At 35.7% G+C, this 17,888-nt stretch overlaps 1 protein-coding gene across 1 annotated transcript in view; it reads left to right on the forward strand.

Annotated features, from left to right (window-relative positions):
- LOC136876998 (abasic site processing protein HMCES) overlaps positions 1 to 17,888 on the forward strand; it is a 125,282-nt gene that overhangs the window by 86,868 nt on the left and 20,526 nt on the right. The window contains exons 5-6 of the mRNA XM_067150780.2: positions 8,328 to 8,435; positions 8,638 to 8,783. Of these exons, the coding sequence (XP_067006881.2) occupies positions 8,328 to 8,435; positions 8,638 to 8,783 (254 nt within the window). The remainder of the gene's footprint in view (positions 1 to 8,327; positions 8,436 to 8,637; positions 8,784 to 17,888) is intronic.

The raw sequence follows: 17,888 nt of genomic DNA on the forward strand, positions 1-17,888 counted from the left end.
TTTTTGGATCAGAATTATAATAAGGATAAAAATCTCAATGATGTTACGGAAGTCAAAAGTCCCTTACACGAAATAACACCCAAGTTACTCAGTACTGTTAAATCAGGTCAGAAAGGAATCCAACAGATGTTTAACTTGTTAAGTACAAAGGCTTATATCCCTCCTCCAAACGTTAAGCATGCTCCCGTCACTCGTAAGAATGCTCTGCCTATACCGCCAATGACGCATAAGGGTCCGCCTATCTCCTCTCCCCTGCCAGATTCACCATTACCTTTTATCCCCTCTCCAAACGTTAAACAAGCTCCCGTCATTCATAAAAGAGCCCCTCCTATACCGGCAATGACGCAGAAAGATCTGCCCACCCCCTCTCCCACTCTAGGTTCCCCACCACCTCTATCACACCACTAGGAGCCGAACTGGCAGACAAGTTAACAACTCCAAATCAGCAGGACGTACCTATCATCTTAATAATAACAAGTAAGTTCCCATTTAAATGTGATCAGTTAGGAAATTCACACACTCATAATATTAAATTTCCCCTTTACAGATTCCACTATCTGTACAAATTGGTCGGAGGTCAAGTACGACGTTCTATACCTCGCAAATTTGCGTAACATGACGTATGCTTACGACCTACATTTGTAAACAAGTTAAACAACTTTTTCAACTAGAGCCCACATTTGACTCCGGCATATGTTCTACGTCCTGTCTGTTACATTTAAAGCAATATGGATCATTGTGTATTCACAATTTAGCTTGTGGGCACTCATTTTAACTTACATTCTGGAAACACAACGTCACATAAGTTGCATTTTAATTTTTGTTTTTCCGTAGGAATGATGTTCACCTTGGTGCTGTTTTTATAAAAAAATAATTTACTACTGTTTTTAAGACGAAGATTTGATAATAGTTTCAGACACAAGGTTTTGAATGGACATTGTGATAATTTTAAATGTTCATGTTATCACGTTTTTAGATGTAATGTAATTTGGTTTTTAGACTACTGTAATTTTAATTTTGACTATTGTGTTTTTAATATGTTTACAACTGTTCATGAACATCATTTTAAGATTAAAATTAATGGCTGAAGATGCTCTTTATAAGAGCGAAACATGTCCCTTAGAAGAATTAATTGTATGAAAATGTAAACACCAATAAAGGTGATTTGTATTGAATAGGTGGATAAGAAATACTTCTTATTATAATTGCTGTGAATACTAGCTGTCTGTCGATACCGGCAGTGTGCTGCCACGTGTTAGAGTGTTCCGTGTTCTGTCATATCCTATTTGTTCTGTGAGTTCCGTTGCACCGGCCACTGGCCTTTGGTACATGTAAATAACTTCTTCTTTTCTTCATGGGCCCTCTAAATATTAGTTCCTAATTAGCGTCAACCTCTAAGATCTTTTGCTACCATGTTTCTCCTTCATTCCCAAGTAGATATACCTGCTCCTTTCACAAAGCTGCAAGTTGTTCTTATTGGGTCTTCTTGGAGTTTTTCTCTCTCTTCACCTGGTTGTCATAGAGTGGAGAGTCTGATTCTACCCAGCACCTCACATTTGAAAAGTATGTGTTCAGCCGATTCCTCTGCTTCATTGGATTCCCTACATATATTCTCTCTTTTTACTCCAATTCTTTGTATGAGTTTTTTTCAGATGGCATTGTCCTGTCAACAGTCCTTCTACCCATCTTATATTTTCTCACAATATAATTATTAAATTAATGTAGTAATGGTCCACCTTTCAATACTATAATATGCAATATTCTAAATTACATTAATTAGGGACTAGTTTCGGCCGGGGCTGGCCGTCTTCAGCCTTAATGTAAAACATCTAATAACTAAGCAAATGTACATGCACACAATTGACATAAAACAAATGGAACAAATATATACAAATTGACATTAAAAACTGGGATGAAATTATGAGTAAATTCGAAAATAACTAAGTTCTAACATCTTGAGTATGCTCATCGTACTCTTTTATGTGTTAATATACACAGAACTGTTAGTTCTAATACTGCTAATTGTTAATAATTCAATTGTAAATGGGAACTGGTAAATGTTGATTCTGTAGTTCATCACCAAATCTATTTGAGTGGTGTTAACCATATGCAAGTCATTGGACACCGGTGTAAATAACCATGTAAAGTTAAAAACTTCATCACTGATCCGTATTGAACTAATAGTTACAGTGCTAAAAAGAAAAAGATGTTCCACCTTTTCAATACAATAACATTGTTGCACGAATCAATGTAGCAACATATTTAATTTATTAAGGAACCGGTTTCGACATCTGTCCATGCCATCATCAGCCTACACAAAAATGGCAAGAAGTTAACACAATTGTAACACTTATGACACTTTTCTTGAATTAAAAATAGAAGTTCATGTAGAGGTTCTTGAACACTCTTGCTGAACTTGAGGTTAAAAAAATGATGCATCATTTCTTCAATAAACAGTAAGGGAGGGAGATCTTTTAAGCAAATTTTCAGCTTGCAGGCCCATTATATCTTTAACCTTCCTACACTGATTTTTTTAATTACATCTTTTATGAATGGGTCAGAGTGACCCATGAAAATTACATTTGATAATAATGGACAAACAAGCCACCACTGAGGAATTAAGGAAAAATCACACATATGCACTCTCACTCAATTTAAATTTATACATTTCTGCCTTTTTTTTATATACGCATTACTATAACCGTATCTAAATTGATTAGAATCTTAATATATATTTTTACAAGAACAACAGCACATGTACTGTGTGTGACCACAAGGATCCTGAATTTTACAAAAAACGCTAGTAGCCGTAATGTAACAACTTGGGAAAATTTTAAAAACTATCCGTATGCCCTAATAAAAAAATAAAAAAACTGCTTGGACTTGACAGAATGCAACACATTCATAGGGGATTATCACACAAAGAGGCCTAGATTAATAATTATGAAACATAAAGGTGGTTGTGCAGAATGCTTAACAAGTCTTTGATAATGCCTATTATGATGTTGTTAAGTATATTTCTGGGGATACCTAACCCTTTCAAGACATTCCAGGTGTATTTTGTAGTACCTCCCCAGCTACCAAAAAAGCAATCCTTTAACTGACCATTGCTGAAGTCGGATATTGTAATATTTGCTTAAATAAGGGAGGCAGGGTTCATAAGTAACTTTCTGTTCTCTGGCAACCTCAATCGCCTGCTCAATGTCTCTTTCAAAATGAATGGTGGAATCCAACACTAAAGCAGTAAAGTGACATGATGGAACACCTGTTCTCCTTCGCCTTATTCAATGCAAGATACGCACTACACATTGCCATACTCCTGACACAAGAAAGCTTTACAAACATCACATTTCGTTGTTGTTTTTCGGTCCTTCCTTGGTCTGCATAAAGTGCATCGACCACGCTTTTTTTCCTTAGATCTTGAGAACTAGTATCCGAAACTTGATAAGTTTCACCTTCACTGCTCATGGAACATCTCTCTGGATTCGTTCTCAGCATAATTGTTCCGTCAATAATTTTCCTAAAGCTTTCAGGAATAAACGCTTTTTATATTCTTTGCATAGTAATTCAGATTCACATACATGTAGAGTCTGTAAGCATTTATTGCTGCAAATTATATTGTAAAATAAAACAACAAGCCCTCTAGGTATTTTGTTGTGTCCACACCACCTTTCATGGCATTATAATTAAATATCATGTTTGGCTTCTTGTGGGGTGTATTAGAGATGTTTTCATGGTGCACGGAGGACAGATCTATCAGAGCCTTGTTTCTTTTAATGTCGCACTACCACACTCTTAAGTTCATGCATTGTGAATACCACAAATTTTACGTTAATTTTATGGTTATGTTACATCGTTAAGTTTACGGTTACGTTTGCATTGTAAATGGGGCCTAACGGAAGGAGATTTTTTAAGCATATTTTCAGCTTGCAGACTCATTATATCTTGAATGAATTCCATTAGTCTCTTATATGCCTACGAAGAATAATGCTACCAAGTGAGTTGGCCATGTGGGTGGGATCACGCAGCTGTGAACTTGCATTTCGGAGATAGTGGCTTCAAATCCTACCGTCAGCAGCCGTGAAGATGTTTTTCCGTGGATTCCCATTTGCACACCAGGCAAATGCTGGGAGCTGTACCTTAATTAAGTCCATGGCACTAACTTCCAAATCCTAGCCATTTCGCATCCCTCTGTCACCAAAAACCTTCAGTGTGGTAGTGCGACATTAAAAGAAACAAGGCTCTGATAGATCTGTCCTCCGTACACCATGAGAACATCTCTAATACACCCCACAAGAAGCCAAACATGATATTTAATGATAATGCCATGAAAGGTGGTGTGGACACAACAAAATAGCTAGCATTTACACTTCCCATTTATTGAAAAAACAAAGAAAACTGTTACCGTGTTTTGGTGGAACGCAGAGGTGAAAGAAGGTGCTGGGTAGAATGGGTCTATCTACGATATCAAAAATTGAATTAAAACTTTAAATAAAGGTTATATTTCTTTTCAAAAAATTTTCACTTAGTGAAATAACAATAACAAATTTGGGGATTAAAATAGAGAACCCCAGAATAGGGAATTTAATCATTTTGGGCTTCGAGCCTTTAGTTTGCACATTTACAATTTTTTTTTTTTTGCTAGGGGCTTTACGTCGCACCGACACAGATAGGTCTTATGGTGACGATGGGATAGGAAAGGCCTAGGAGTTGGAAGGAAGCGGCCGTGGCCTTAATTAAGGTACAGCCCCAGCATTTGCCTGGTGTGAAAATGGGGAAACCACGGAAAACCATCTTCAGGGCTGCCGATAGTGGGATTCGAACCTACTATCTCCCGGATGCAAGCTTACAGCCGAGCGCCTCTACGCGCACGGCCAACTCGCCCGATTTAAATTTCAGCAGAGGAATTGTTTAGACAAAGATAGAAATCTCTCAAAATTCAAGAGCACTTGCTCCAAAGGTTACAATCTCTAGACTAAGGTTATTATTATTATTATTATTATTATTATTATTATTATTATTATTATTAGCGTATGATGTGTACATGACAATCAAAATATACAAACATAATACAAGATATACAAATATACAAGTTGGTGACAGCATCAACACTTCACTTTTATATTTTAATGTCCAAATTTTTTATCCATGTAATCACTTCTGGTGTTACTTCAAAAAATTAAAACTTTAAATAAAGGTTATATTTCTTTTCAAAAAGTTTTCACTTAGTGATTCAATCTACTCTCTTCTCATTAAGTCGTAGAGGGCTAGCAAGGTATCTTTGTTGTCATGCCCCATTGAAGAGGATTCTCTAGCCTGTGCAGAAGAGGCATATTTAAACACTTGTCCATCTGTATGACACTTGCTGCTTTTAGATTAACAGTTCGAGCTTGAACAAGTTCTTGAACGGCTGAATCAACGTTCTTCCACAGTATGATCAAAGATGATATTTTAGACCCATGTGCATGATTCTCATTTGAAGAGCGCTCTTGTGTTCCACCTGATGTGTTAACAGCTGTCTGTTGGTGTGTGGCACCAATAATGGTAGCAGCATCATCCATTAATTAGTTTTTCCTTTATTTCTTTAAGTTTATTTTCACTATTCATAAAACCATACGTCTTAAACCTTGGGTCTAAAAGTCTTGGTTCCCACAATATATTTATACTGCAGTACTTGTTGCAAATTTTACTTGTCAGTTCTTCACATATCTTGCCAAGGAGTTGAGAAAAGGCCGGACTATCATAGTCCACCTCTCGCAGCTGTTGGTAATGAGTTTGAAGGTTCCTACTAATCAATCCAATCTTTGAAAGCGTAATGTGCTTTTCACAACAGACTTCCCTCATCTCTAGCCTTCCAGAGGCACCCCTCACTATTACAGAAAACTTACAATTTACATGCTCTCCAACACCAACAAATTTCTTACAGCCTACTCAAGGCAACATTATGTCAGAAATCTTACACTCTCTGGGCTCTCTAGGCACAGTTTACAATTGAAATTACTTTTACACAGGGGTATCTGTTACCCAGACTACTGGGCCCTCATGGAAAAAGAACAGGTCAGATTACTGGCCCGAACACAAAATGAATGGAGGCATACACTTGCACTCCTAGATAATGAAGTATAAAATCCTAAATGGGCTCTCGACCTGATTATACAGGGGCTAATCCCGAAGTTATTGAGGTGACTTGAAAGAAGGTTAATTTAATGCATTACAGGAAAGAAAAACAGTTACGAAATCGTAGTCACCTCAAACCAAGTTGAAGGGGAACTCGAGAGGGTAACGCACTCTCTATCCCCGATTTACAGTTTTAAGATTTCATGAAATTTTACATTAGCCGAAAGAAAGTTTACATTTTAGAAAACAGATTACATAATTAGAAATTTAACCTTCCCCTCGTACAAGTCTGCGGGTGTAGCTACAGAAAAATAAGATTGGTGGTCATTATCTTGGCTGTTGGTCGGCCTGGCAAAAAATAACACACACACTCTCAGAAATACGGCAATCAGGAGACAAGATAGCCGGAAAGGCCGCAGCTTATATACATGAGGGGACGGTTCTAGAGGGTTCTGGACTAATCCGAATACACCCTCTCGATTTTATTGGCAGAATCAAGAGTTACACCCAAAATCTAACAAGAAGCCTGTGATAGGCTGAAAAATAATTACAGAAAATTCCTATTGGCCAGATTCAAAACGTGAATGAGAAAGAAGTGTTGCAAACTTTGTAATATATAAAAAAAAAATTTAAAGTTAATTTACTTGAAAAAACCCATAAACACAAAGTTTCTTTCAATAACAAGTTCTTTTACCTTGCACCAGAGTGCATGACCTCAGTTTTGTAATGACATCTCGGAGAAATGTCCAAACTTCTTGATGTACATCAAAACAAAACAAAATAACCTCAATCAGTTTAGGAAACTTAGACATGACAAACTTCTCAATTATTCAGTAGTGACATCTTCTGATTAATGTCCCAACTTCATGCAGAAGCAGTTTCACGTTTTGTTGGATAGATAAGAGTTCATTAAGGCGCTTCTTTTGAATGTGCGGAGTTGAGGTTTACCTCCCGGTACAAAAACAACATTCAAGATATGAGCCTGTAAGCAGAAAACATGCTTTAAAAAAATCTCCTTCTCTTACAGTTGAATGAAGAAATAAAGAAAACAACATTAGCAAAATAAAGGAAAGTCATATATGCTATGCACATGCTGGAACATTTGTAAATAACACTACAAATATTTATTTATACAATTACATTGTTCAAGACATACAGTATCTCTCATTTTAAGAATATGGTTATAGTAATGCATATATCAAAAAAAGAAAAAAAAGCAGAAATGTATAAATTTCCTTAATTCCTCATTGAGCTGGAAAACTAACTTGTTTATGAATATTGTGATTTATTTCATATGGCAACATGCAAGACACTGCTACATCTTATGTTTTATGAACAATTTACTGCGGTAAGGGAACCTCCAATATTGCTGCTTGCATCGAGGTTAGTTTGTTATGATAATGATTAGTGATGTTGGCATCAATGATGAGCCATTGAAGAAAAGAGAATAGGTCGACGATATTTGCTATTGAGTAACTAACCTTACATGATTCCGAGTACAATTGCTTGTCCGTGTTGTCTCTTATCATCTACTGTACATAATCACATAGCCTTTTTTTTCGAGGGCCAGATCTTCGTTTTTTGGTTGCAAAATGACTGGCAATTACTATTTATTTCTTGAAGTCAAATTTTGATTTTTGCTATTCATGAATACAACTTTCTCTGGGATCTTTACTTTTTTCCGGCTGCTCACTTTCAAATGTTCTCTGGGTCTTTAATAAGACTAAATTTTTCTCTAGCAATGAATAAATGATAACAAGAACTTGTTGCCATACTCCACAAGTGGTTCACACTTCATTTCTATTGTGCTACTTATGCCACAAAGGCCAAGGCTGGACAGCGCTATAGTATAACAGGATCCATTGTTTGAGTTAGAGCACTGCTAGCCTCATTTCGAATAATGCTCGCACACCAGTTTTTCTTCACTAAATTCTGGAAGAAATATGCACGGAGTATTCACACTTATATGGTATGTGGACTGCGTGGTAAGAAAAATATTTTCCTAGCCCATACTCTTTTCTATATTTGTATGGAGGATTTTACTGTATTATTGCAATAAGAGATCCTGTTACCTTATTTATTGAACCCTTTTTTTTTTTTTTTTTAGAAGCTCATGAATAGTATTTGCAAACCTTTAGGCCCTAAATATATGAAAGGAACCAATTCTTAATTAACTGCTTAATTAAAAATTTCTGTACCTTTTCACTTAGGGTGAAGACCTGTTCAGCTGCACCATCCTCACCACAGACTCTAATGAGACTTTGTCCTGGCTACATCATCGCATGCCAGTCATTCTGGAAACTGATGAACAAGTGGCTGTAAGTCCATCTGTATTTCTAATTATTATGAAGGCTTTTTGTCTCTCTTGTCTCTGAAACTCTTAAAGTAAAATGAACGTGCTCATTTCTAACATACTCATTTCTGTTGCTTCTCACGATGAAGAACATATTAGAATAGCAAGATCCCTAATGTGTGAAAAATGTTAATGTAACTTTTCTTTCATGATATCTTTCAACTTAGAACTGGTTGGATGCTGAAAGTGTGCCAGCTAACAAAGCATTGTCGCTGTTAACTCCTGTCAAGATGTTGGCCTGGCATCCTGTCTCCACAATAGTCAACAACTCTCGTAATAAAGTTCCTGAATGTATTAAGCCTGTAGATCTGAAGTAAGTATCTTCAGCAAAGATTTGTTAGTGTTTCCATTGAGTCCACTGAGTAACAATTTAGGTATTTTCTCAGTGTTTAACTGTTTGGTGGTGGTGGTGGTGGTTTTTCTGTAGTGGTATATCTTTCTTCCTTCCTCTCTTTGATATACGTACATGTCATAGTTATATGTTAATCCTGTGAGCCCAAGGTAAGAGGATCATCTTTTCGCATATTTGATCGTTATTTGCTGGTGCAAAAGACTTAGAAACTTTAATTATTATTAAGGCATGGATTTATAAGCACATTCAAACAGTAAAATAAACAAGCAAATATGCCTGAAAAATGGAAAAAATAAGCACTAAACTAAGCAAAAACAAATACAAGAAAATCTGATAGATTATTTGTTTAACAAAACTCTTGCCTTACTGAAGGGTGTTACGGTATATAAGAAAGATGATCTGAGATTTTCTTCTGTAAAGGACCTGTGTCAGTCAGTGAAGAATGCTTGCACCAGGCAAGTTGGCTGTGAGCTTGCATCCGGGAGATAGTGGGTTTGAATCCCACTGTCGGCAGCCCGGAAGATGGTTTTCCGTAGTTTCCCATTTTCACACCAGGCAAATGCTGGGACTCTACCTTAAGGCCATGGCCGCTCCTTCCAACTCCTAGGCCTTTCCTATCCAATCGTCACCATAAGACCTATCTGTGTCAGTGCGACTTAAAGCCAGTAGCAAAAAAAAACTTGGTACATTAAAAATGTTCTTCTGACATTGTATGTTAAAAGCACCATAGTAGGTTTTTGGCAAATTCCTCTTCTATATTTGTTTCTTCACCAGAAAGCATTTTAGAAATTTGGCAGTGTTGTAACAGATTTTTCAGTTATTTATTTATTTATTTATTTATTTTATGCAAATATACAGGTGGTAGCCCAATTACAGTATTTGTTCTTAACTTCTAATCTTATAAAATATAATTAGAAAATACAAGAAATAAGATGATCACAAAATAGAGTATGAAATAAAGAGTTACCTAACTACAATATAACAGTAGTGATAAAGAATACAATGAAAAGACTAGAAACAAAACAAAAACAGGCAACATTGCATCATTCATCTACTTAATTATGTGTAATGAATGCCTACAATATTTCAAAAAGTCAGATTTCGTATTTTGTAATAAATCTATGTTCAGAGGATGTAATTTATTATACAGTGACATAATTCTGTATAAGGGTGAATTTACATGTTTGTGTTAACTCTTGGCAAGAAAAACAAATCCCTCAATTTACCTGCCAGTTTTCTAGGTGCATACAGTAGGAGTTGACAAGTTAGATCAATGCTGTGTATTTCATTGTTAACCAGCTTATAGAGAAACATCATCGACTGACATTTTCTTCTTATATCAAGCCTTTCAAAATCAAACATTTAAATCATATAATAAATATTTAGGATGTTCTCTGCTTTGCCTGAAGTATATATATTTCAAGAACTTTTTCTGGATCCTTTCTATCAAATCTGTGTGTAATTTTGTTGATGGATTCCAAATAATAGAGGCATGTTCCAAATTTGATCGAACTAATGAAAAATACAAACTCTTTATTTCATACTCTATTTTGTGATTATCTTATTTCTTGTATTTTTCTAATTATATTTTATAAGATTAGAAGTTATGAGCAAATACTGTAATTGGGCTACCACCTGTATATTTGCATAAAATAAATAAATAAAATAAATAAATAAATAAGACTCCTGTATGCCTTATTCACAACATTTTCAATATGAGTAGTGAAACTTAAATCACTAGTTAATATTACTCCTAAGTCATTAATTTCATTTACTTATTCCAATTGGGCATCATTAACCCCTACACTGCTACGGTAATGTGTCACATCCTTGCTGCGCCTGAGATATCTCGTCGGTAACTTTAGCTAAATTTCTGAAAAGGAAATATATACCTTTGGAGTTTACTTTGTTTCTCAAACTTGAGAGGCAACAGGCTACATCTTTTAGCAGCATAATGGGCCATCAGTCAAAACAGAGACTGCATTTTAGCGCTATCTGCGGTCAGATATCTGAAATAATGCACTCAGCTCAGAGTGCATCCTAGGTTGGCAGTCCCGCAAAGCACCTGTATCCAGGGTTCGTAAAAATGGCTTCAAGTAGCGGACGGCGCGTTCTTTCCGAGTTCGAACTTATAGAAGCTGTGAATACCCTTGAATCGGAAGATGGGTATTCAGATATCAGTGATTTGGGTAGCGATTACAGTCCTAGTGACAGTGAAGACAGTGATAGTGCTGAGCCTCAAGTACCAGCTGCACAAACCAGGAAAAGAATTTGTTCCGAACCTGATTTATTTCAATGGCGCTTGAGTAATATGTTTAGTCATGTAATACACAGTTTTCATGATAGTTCATCGGGTATATCATTTTGTGTGATTCATGATGTACCAGCGGCTTTAGACGTATTTCAGTGCTTCTTTTCATGAGAAATTATGGATCATATAGCAGTTGAAACAAACAAGTACTTTGTATTTGTTACTCAAACAATGCCACCGTCTCCAAGTTCAAGGCTACAGAAATGGAGGGAAACCACACCTGAAGAACTGTACGTCTTTTTTCGCCGTGACAATGCTTGTGGCAAGAATGAAGAAACTTACAATTCTTGAATACTGGTCAATTGATCCTCTAATAATGACCCCGCAGTTCTCGGATGTGATGTCTAGAGACAGGTATCTCTTATTATTGCGGTTGTTACATTTCAATGACAACAACAGTCAGCCTGAAGGTGACTGGCAGTATAAAATATAGCATGTAGTTGACCATCTCAGAAACAAGTTCGGAGAAACGTTCACCCCGTTTTGAAAGTTTGACGCTTTTCAAAGGCAGGCTTTCATTCATAGAGTTTATCCCATCTAAGAGAGACAGATTTGGAATAAAGACATTTGTTATCTGTGATTGTGAGACTGGATATGTGCTGGATTTTATTGTTTACACAGGGTCAACTACAGAAATAATTCCTGAACGTGAATTTGGGGTATCAGGTGCAGTTGTCTTGACGCTAATTGAAAGGTATTTGCAGAAAGGACATACATTGTGGGTAGATAACTGGTATTCGACTCCACAACTGTACAATCACCTACACAAAAACAAAACCAAAACGTGTGGTACTGCCAGGAAAAACAGGAGGGGTATGCTGAAATTTACTACAAAATTGAAGAAAGGACAAACTGAATTAAAAGCGACAAATAACATGATTGCCATCAGGTGGTTCGATCGTAGGGAAGTTTGTATGCTGACCACGCGACATACGGACAACATGATACCTACAGGGAAGACGGACAGACAGACAGGACTTCCTGTAGAGAAACCCAATTGCGTTATTGACTATAATAAGTACATGGGTCCTGTTGACCAGTCAGACGTGATGATCATTTCTATAGAGTGTGTGCGAAAGTCAATAAAATGGTACCGAAAGTTCTTTTTCCACCAGCTGGACATCACTGTTCTAAATTCTCATGCCCTTTTCAATGTCAAAACTGGACAGAACGAATCTCTAGCAGATTTCCAGCTACAGCTTATAAGGGAACTCATCCAGAACTACCATCTATCTAGACAAATCTGTAAAAGTCGACGTCCTACATCTGGTGACCAACCACTCAGACTGACAGAGAGACATTTCCTATCCCCTGTACAACCTACTCCAAAGAAGAAATTTCCTACAAGATGCTGTCATGTCTGCTCCAACACAACAACTGGCGAAAAGAAGGCGAGAAACCCGGTACATGTGCATCATATGTGACGTGGCTCTCTGTGTTCACCCCTGTTTCTAAATATACCACACATTAGTGAAGTTTTGAAGACGGGCACATTGGAGTGTCGGCTGTAAATTATGAAAGAATTTGGTGTAAATTAGGTGAGTTGATATTTTAGAACTTGGTGTTTTCACTACATTTCTTATTTTGGCAAACCCTGACTTAAATTTAATTTTTGTTACATTACTGTAATAATGAAATGTTCTTTGGTTGCTTTTTATTAGGAAATAATTGGTCATAACCGATCTATTCAAGGCGATGACCAGTGGGTACTTTGACTTATGGACAACCTTGATTTGAAAAATAGCTAAAATGTCTCACATTTGTAATTATTGAAAGAGTGTTGTGCAATTTGGTGAGAATTTAGCACTTGTGAAAGAGGAATATAGGAATTTTTTGTAGGAAAGTGTATTTTTGGCTCATGTGGAAAACCCTGATTTTTTCTGTTGTTAATTTTTGTGGAAAAAATAAAACTGAAAGCTGTTCTGGAATTATTTGCCAGTTCATGTGAAATATCTTGCATAATTTTCATATTTTTCATGTAGTTTGAGGCATTATATTTTTTTAAAATATATCATCACTGAGGGTTCGAATAGTCGCTCACAATATTAGCAGCGAAAAGGTTAATTGAGTACGTAAAATTTATCTTATCTTTTTTCATTGAAAAAGTTATCTTCCTGCATTTATTAATATTGAAGGGTAATTTATTAAATTTGCTCCATTCACACAAGATATGTAAGTCAACTTGCAGTTCTAAACAATCATGCACACTTGATACTGATTTATATAATTTAATATCGTCAGCAAATAGTAATATGTTTGAGAACCGAATTTTGCTAGGAATATTGTTTACAAACAGGAGAAACGTCAAAGGACCCAAATTAGAGCCTTATGGAACTCCAGATTTTGCAGTGTAATTATAAGAAAACTTGTTCTGTAAGTTACAAACTACCGAGCTCGGTAGCTACAGTCGGTTAAGTGCAGCCAGTATCCAGTATTCAAGAGATAGTGGGTTCGAACCCCACTGTCGGCAGCCCTGAAGGTGGTTTTCCGTGGTTTCCCATTTTCACACCAAGCAAATGCTGGGGCTGTACCTTAATTAAGGCCATGGCCGCTTCCTTCCCACTCCAAGCCCTTCCCTGTCCAATCGTCGCCATAAGACCTATCTGTGTCAATGCAACGTAAAGCAACTTGCAAACAAGTAACTTACAAACTGACTTCTCTGCTTCAAATATGAAATCAGAAGAGACATAAGAGACTGATCTAAATTACAATCCATTAATTTACTGACTAAACAATCGTGATCTCAAAGGCCTTTTGAAAATCGGGATAATAACATCTACTTGGGAGTGATTATCAATCTCATTAGATACATACTGTACAAAGTTACATAAATTGGTTACTGTGGATTTCTTTGGCATAAAACCATGCTGATTGCATGGGATAATTAATTTGACATGATTAAAAAATGTGAACATCTAGTATACTTTCAAATATTTTAGCTGGAGACAATAGAACTGTAACTGGTGTAGTTATCTATTAACTGTTTCTTCCCAGATTTATAAATTGGCATAACTTTGGCATATTTCCATTGTTTGGGAAAGGTAGAACTAGTTAAGATAAGATTGAATAATATCTGGAGAGGTTCAATTAATATTTCCCTATAAGCCTTAAATAAATAAGGAGGTATACCATTGGGTCCCGCAGACCTTTTAGGTTTAAGATTCCTTATAGCTCTATTTATTTCTTCAGCCTTTATACACTTGATCTGTAAATTATTTTTGTATATTTTATTCTATAAGTCTATTTTTATCCACTGAGTAACAAACTTCATCTTTTGTGTATACTGACTGAAAATAATCAGCAAAGGCATTTGCTATATTAACATAAATAACAGCGGGACGCATCCACGAAACCATCTACAGAGGGTGGTAAATCACAGCATGACGATCCTTGAGTCCAATTAGTGGGGTAGGCCATGGATAGTACGGTCATGACTTCCACGTTTCTTTGAATTTCTTTGCTCACTGTCGGAAGCAGAACTTAACATGCCCTGATGAAGGCCAGTACAATTTGGCTGAAATCTCAGCTTCATTAAATAAATATAGTGGCTTTAATCCAGTATTCATTTTTTAATTTACGCTAATACTATGAGCCACGAAAACCTACGTTCATTGCATTTGCTATATGTTGATTTTTAATATACTTTTTCCCATTATATTTCATTTGCACATTGTATACATTCTGCTTTCTTTTATTTTTAACGAAATTCAAAAAATTGCTCGCATTACTATTTATTTCATTGTCAATATAATTAATATATTCATTAAACACGATTGTTATATCATGTTTGATTTTTGACCTAAGCGCTTTAAACTGAATTGAGTTGTATTCCAACAGATGTTTTATCTTCCTGAGCTTATCCTTTAATTTAAGGTTCATAATGATAATGTAAACCATACAGGATACTTGTGTTTATAAGTTTTTACTTTAGGAATACATTCATCAAATACTGAGTATATTTTGTTATAGAAGACACGAACAGCTTCATCAACGTTTTGACCCTTCATTTCCCCCATTTGCAATTTCTCAAAAGAATATACAGTTTCAAAAAATAACTTTTTGAAATTATAATTATAATTTCTTGCCTCATTTACTTTAAACAACTTCAACACGTTATAACTAACACATAGTGGAGGATGAAGATTATCCTTTGGTACTAAAGGGTCAACATCATCAACTATCACTAAATTAATAGTATTACTTTTAACACCAAATCAAGTGTAGTGTCATTAACATTCCTGACATCATTCATTGATTCCATATTTAACAGTTTTAAAAATCTAAATAACAGATTGGCTTCTCTACTTCCCTTTGACAATTCATACGCAGTTCCTTTTATTTCTGTTATTTTTAAGTCACCCAGAATTAATATATTACTATCTTATTGAGCTTGACCAATGCAATTTTATCAACACTGAGTTTCTTAAGACAATGTTACTAAAATATTATCTATCTGAGAAAGTGAATGTTACAGGGAATTATTTCGAGCTTTCTACTATATTATATTTAAGATGCATAGACATCAGCATGCTAAGTTCCTTCCATTTAAGCTGCACTGCAACATTAGCCTGCAACAAAATGGCGATCCACAGAGTATCGGTATTTCAGCGATAAAAGAAATTTGTGGGCACATATTGCAACTCGCGTGGACAGGGTCCATGCAGGATATTGTACTTTCTACAACATTTATTGTATTCTTATCACTTCAGTTCCAGAATTCTTCAGTTTTATGAATTATCTGGAATCCAAGAAATAGGGACCATTTGGATAGGATTGAAAGGAATGACAATCAGTTAAACAATCAATCAGTCACTACTGATCTGCATTTAGGGCACTCGCCCAGCTGGCAGATTCCCTATCTGTTGTTTTCCTAGCCTTTTCTTAAATGATTGCAAAGAAATGACATTTGGATTGAAATACCAGAAAACTAGTGCAAAAATAAAATGGAAAATCTATCTTCATTTAGAAGGGAGCGGGTGAAATGTAAAAAGAAATCTTGGAACCAGAATAGCAAACTCTTCTTTTTCTGAACTTTTACTTTTCATTATGATTTTATTAGTTTCATCTTAGTAGTACAATTTACCTAAGTGTTCACAGGTAATTTAAGAATCCTAAAATAATCTTTCAAGGTACACTTCAGCATAGTTTGCATTAAGAGCCTGGATTTTCTGCTCTATGGAGATACTCTTTTGAAAGGAAGAGATAATAATAATAATAATAATAATAATAATAATAATAATAATAATAATAATAATAATAATTTGGCTTGAATGGAAATGGACTTGTGTGTGTCATGACATAGTCTGAAGACCATTCCTGTCTCCTTCACCGTCTCTTTAATGCCTCCTTTTCATTTCCCTTGGGAGTGAGAATTTCTCCCAGGTACTTTATTGCATACTTTTTCTTCTTTTCCCCGTGTTATTTCCTGTAGTGATGTGTTGGATTGATAGCCTCATTTATGTCATAGCAAGAACGTTATTGTTAGACATAGGTGCTAACATTTTTATTTTAGGTGCGTAAATAAGCTTACAAATATATTTTGAAAATAGGTTCTAAAAGTATATTTTAAGTGGCTTCAATTTTACGTAGTTTAATGAGCATATATCAAATAAAATACCAAACCCAAACCCTATGGCGTAACAACTCCGAATGGCCATGGCCTACCAAGCGACCACTGTTCAGTCTGAAGGCTTGCAGATTACGTGGTGATGTGTGGTCAGCACGACTAATCCTCTCAGCCGTTATTCTTGGCTTTCTAGACCAGGGCCGCTATCTCGCCGTCAGATAGCTCCTCAAATGTAATCATGTAGACTGAGTGGACTCTGAACCAGCCCTCAGATTCAGGTTAAGATCAATCAATATCAATTAATATCAAAATCCCTGACCTGGCTGGGAATCAAACCTGGGACCTTCGGGTAAGAGGAAGGCACGTTACCCCTACACCGCATGGCTGGCTATCAAATATTATACCTTTTTTTATTTTGCTAACGCTGAATGTGTGCAATAAGATGTACAATATAATAGGTTAGGATCCACCTTTCAATACTCCGTAATAAGATGGTAAGAAGTAGTTACAACCTGTTTAATGGGACCGGTTTCAACACATTTTAAGTGTCATCATCAGCCAATTTTCGAAGATCTTAAAACAACTAGCACATTGAATACAGGCAAAAAATTAACAATGTATCATAACGTAGCAATTCAGTAAATGCTACGTTATGATACATTGTTAATTTTTTGCCTGTATTCAATGTGCTAGTTGTTTTAAGATCTTCGAAAATTGGCTGATGATGACACTTAAAATGTGTTGAAACCGGTCCCATTAAACAGGTTGTAACTACTTCTTACCATCTTATTACGGAGTATTGAAAGGTGGATCCTAACCTATTATATTGTACATCTTATTTCTCTATTCAATACGGAACAATAATGAAGTTTTTAACTTTAAATGAATGTGTGCAAGTTATAAGCCAGTAACATCTTAATACAAAATTTCATACACACACAATGGTTCACCACATTCCTTAGTTTTTGTTTCTAAATAATTAAAGCATCATATTACCAACACAACTGCCCATAATTTCATGCACTTTTTATAGATTTTCTGTTGTGAAACTACACCACATGTCTGTCAACACGAGCTTTTCCGCAAAGAGCATGTAACATCAGAGATTATAGGACTATATTTAAATTGTAGCACCGCAAGATGTGGGGAGATTTCACACTCATCGTTAGTTTTGCCAAACAAAACAAAA

The sequence above is a fragment of the Anabrus simplex genome, chromosome 7 (genome assembly GCF_040414725.1).
Source record: "Anabrus simplex isolate iqAnaSimp1 chromosome 7, ASM4041472v1, whole genome shotgun sequence".
NCBI lineage: Eukaryota > Metazoa > Arthropoda > Insecta > Orthoptera > Tettigoniidae > Anabrus > Anabrus simplex.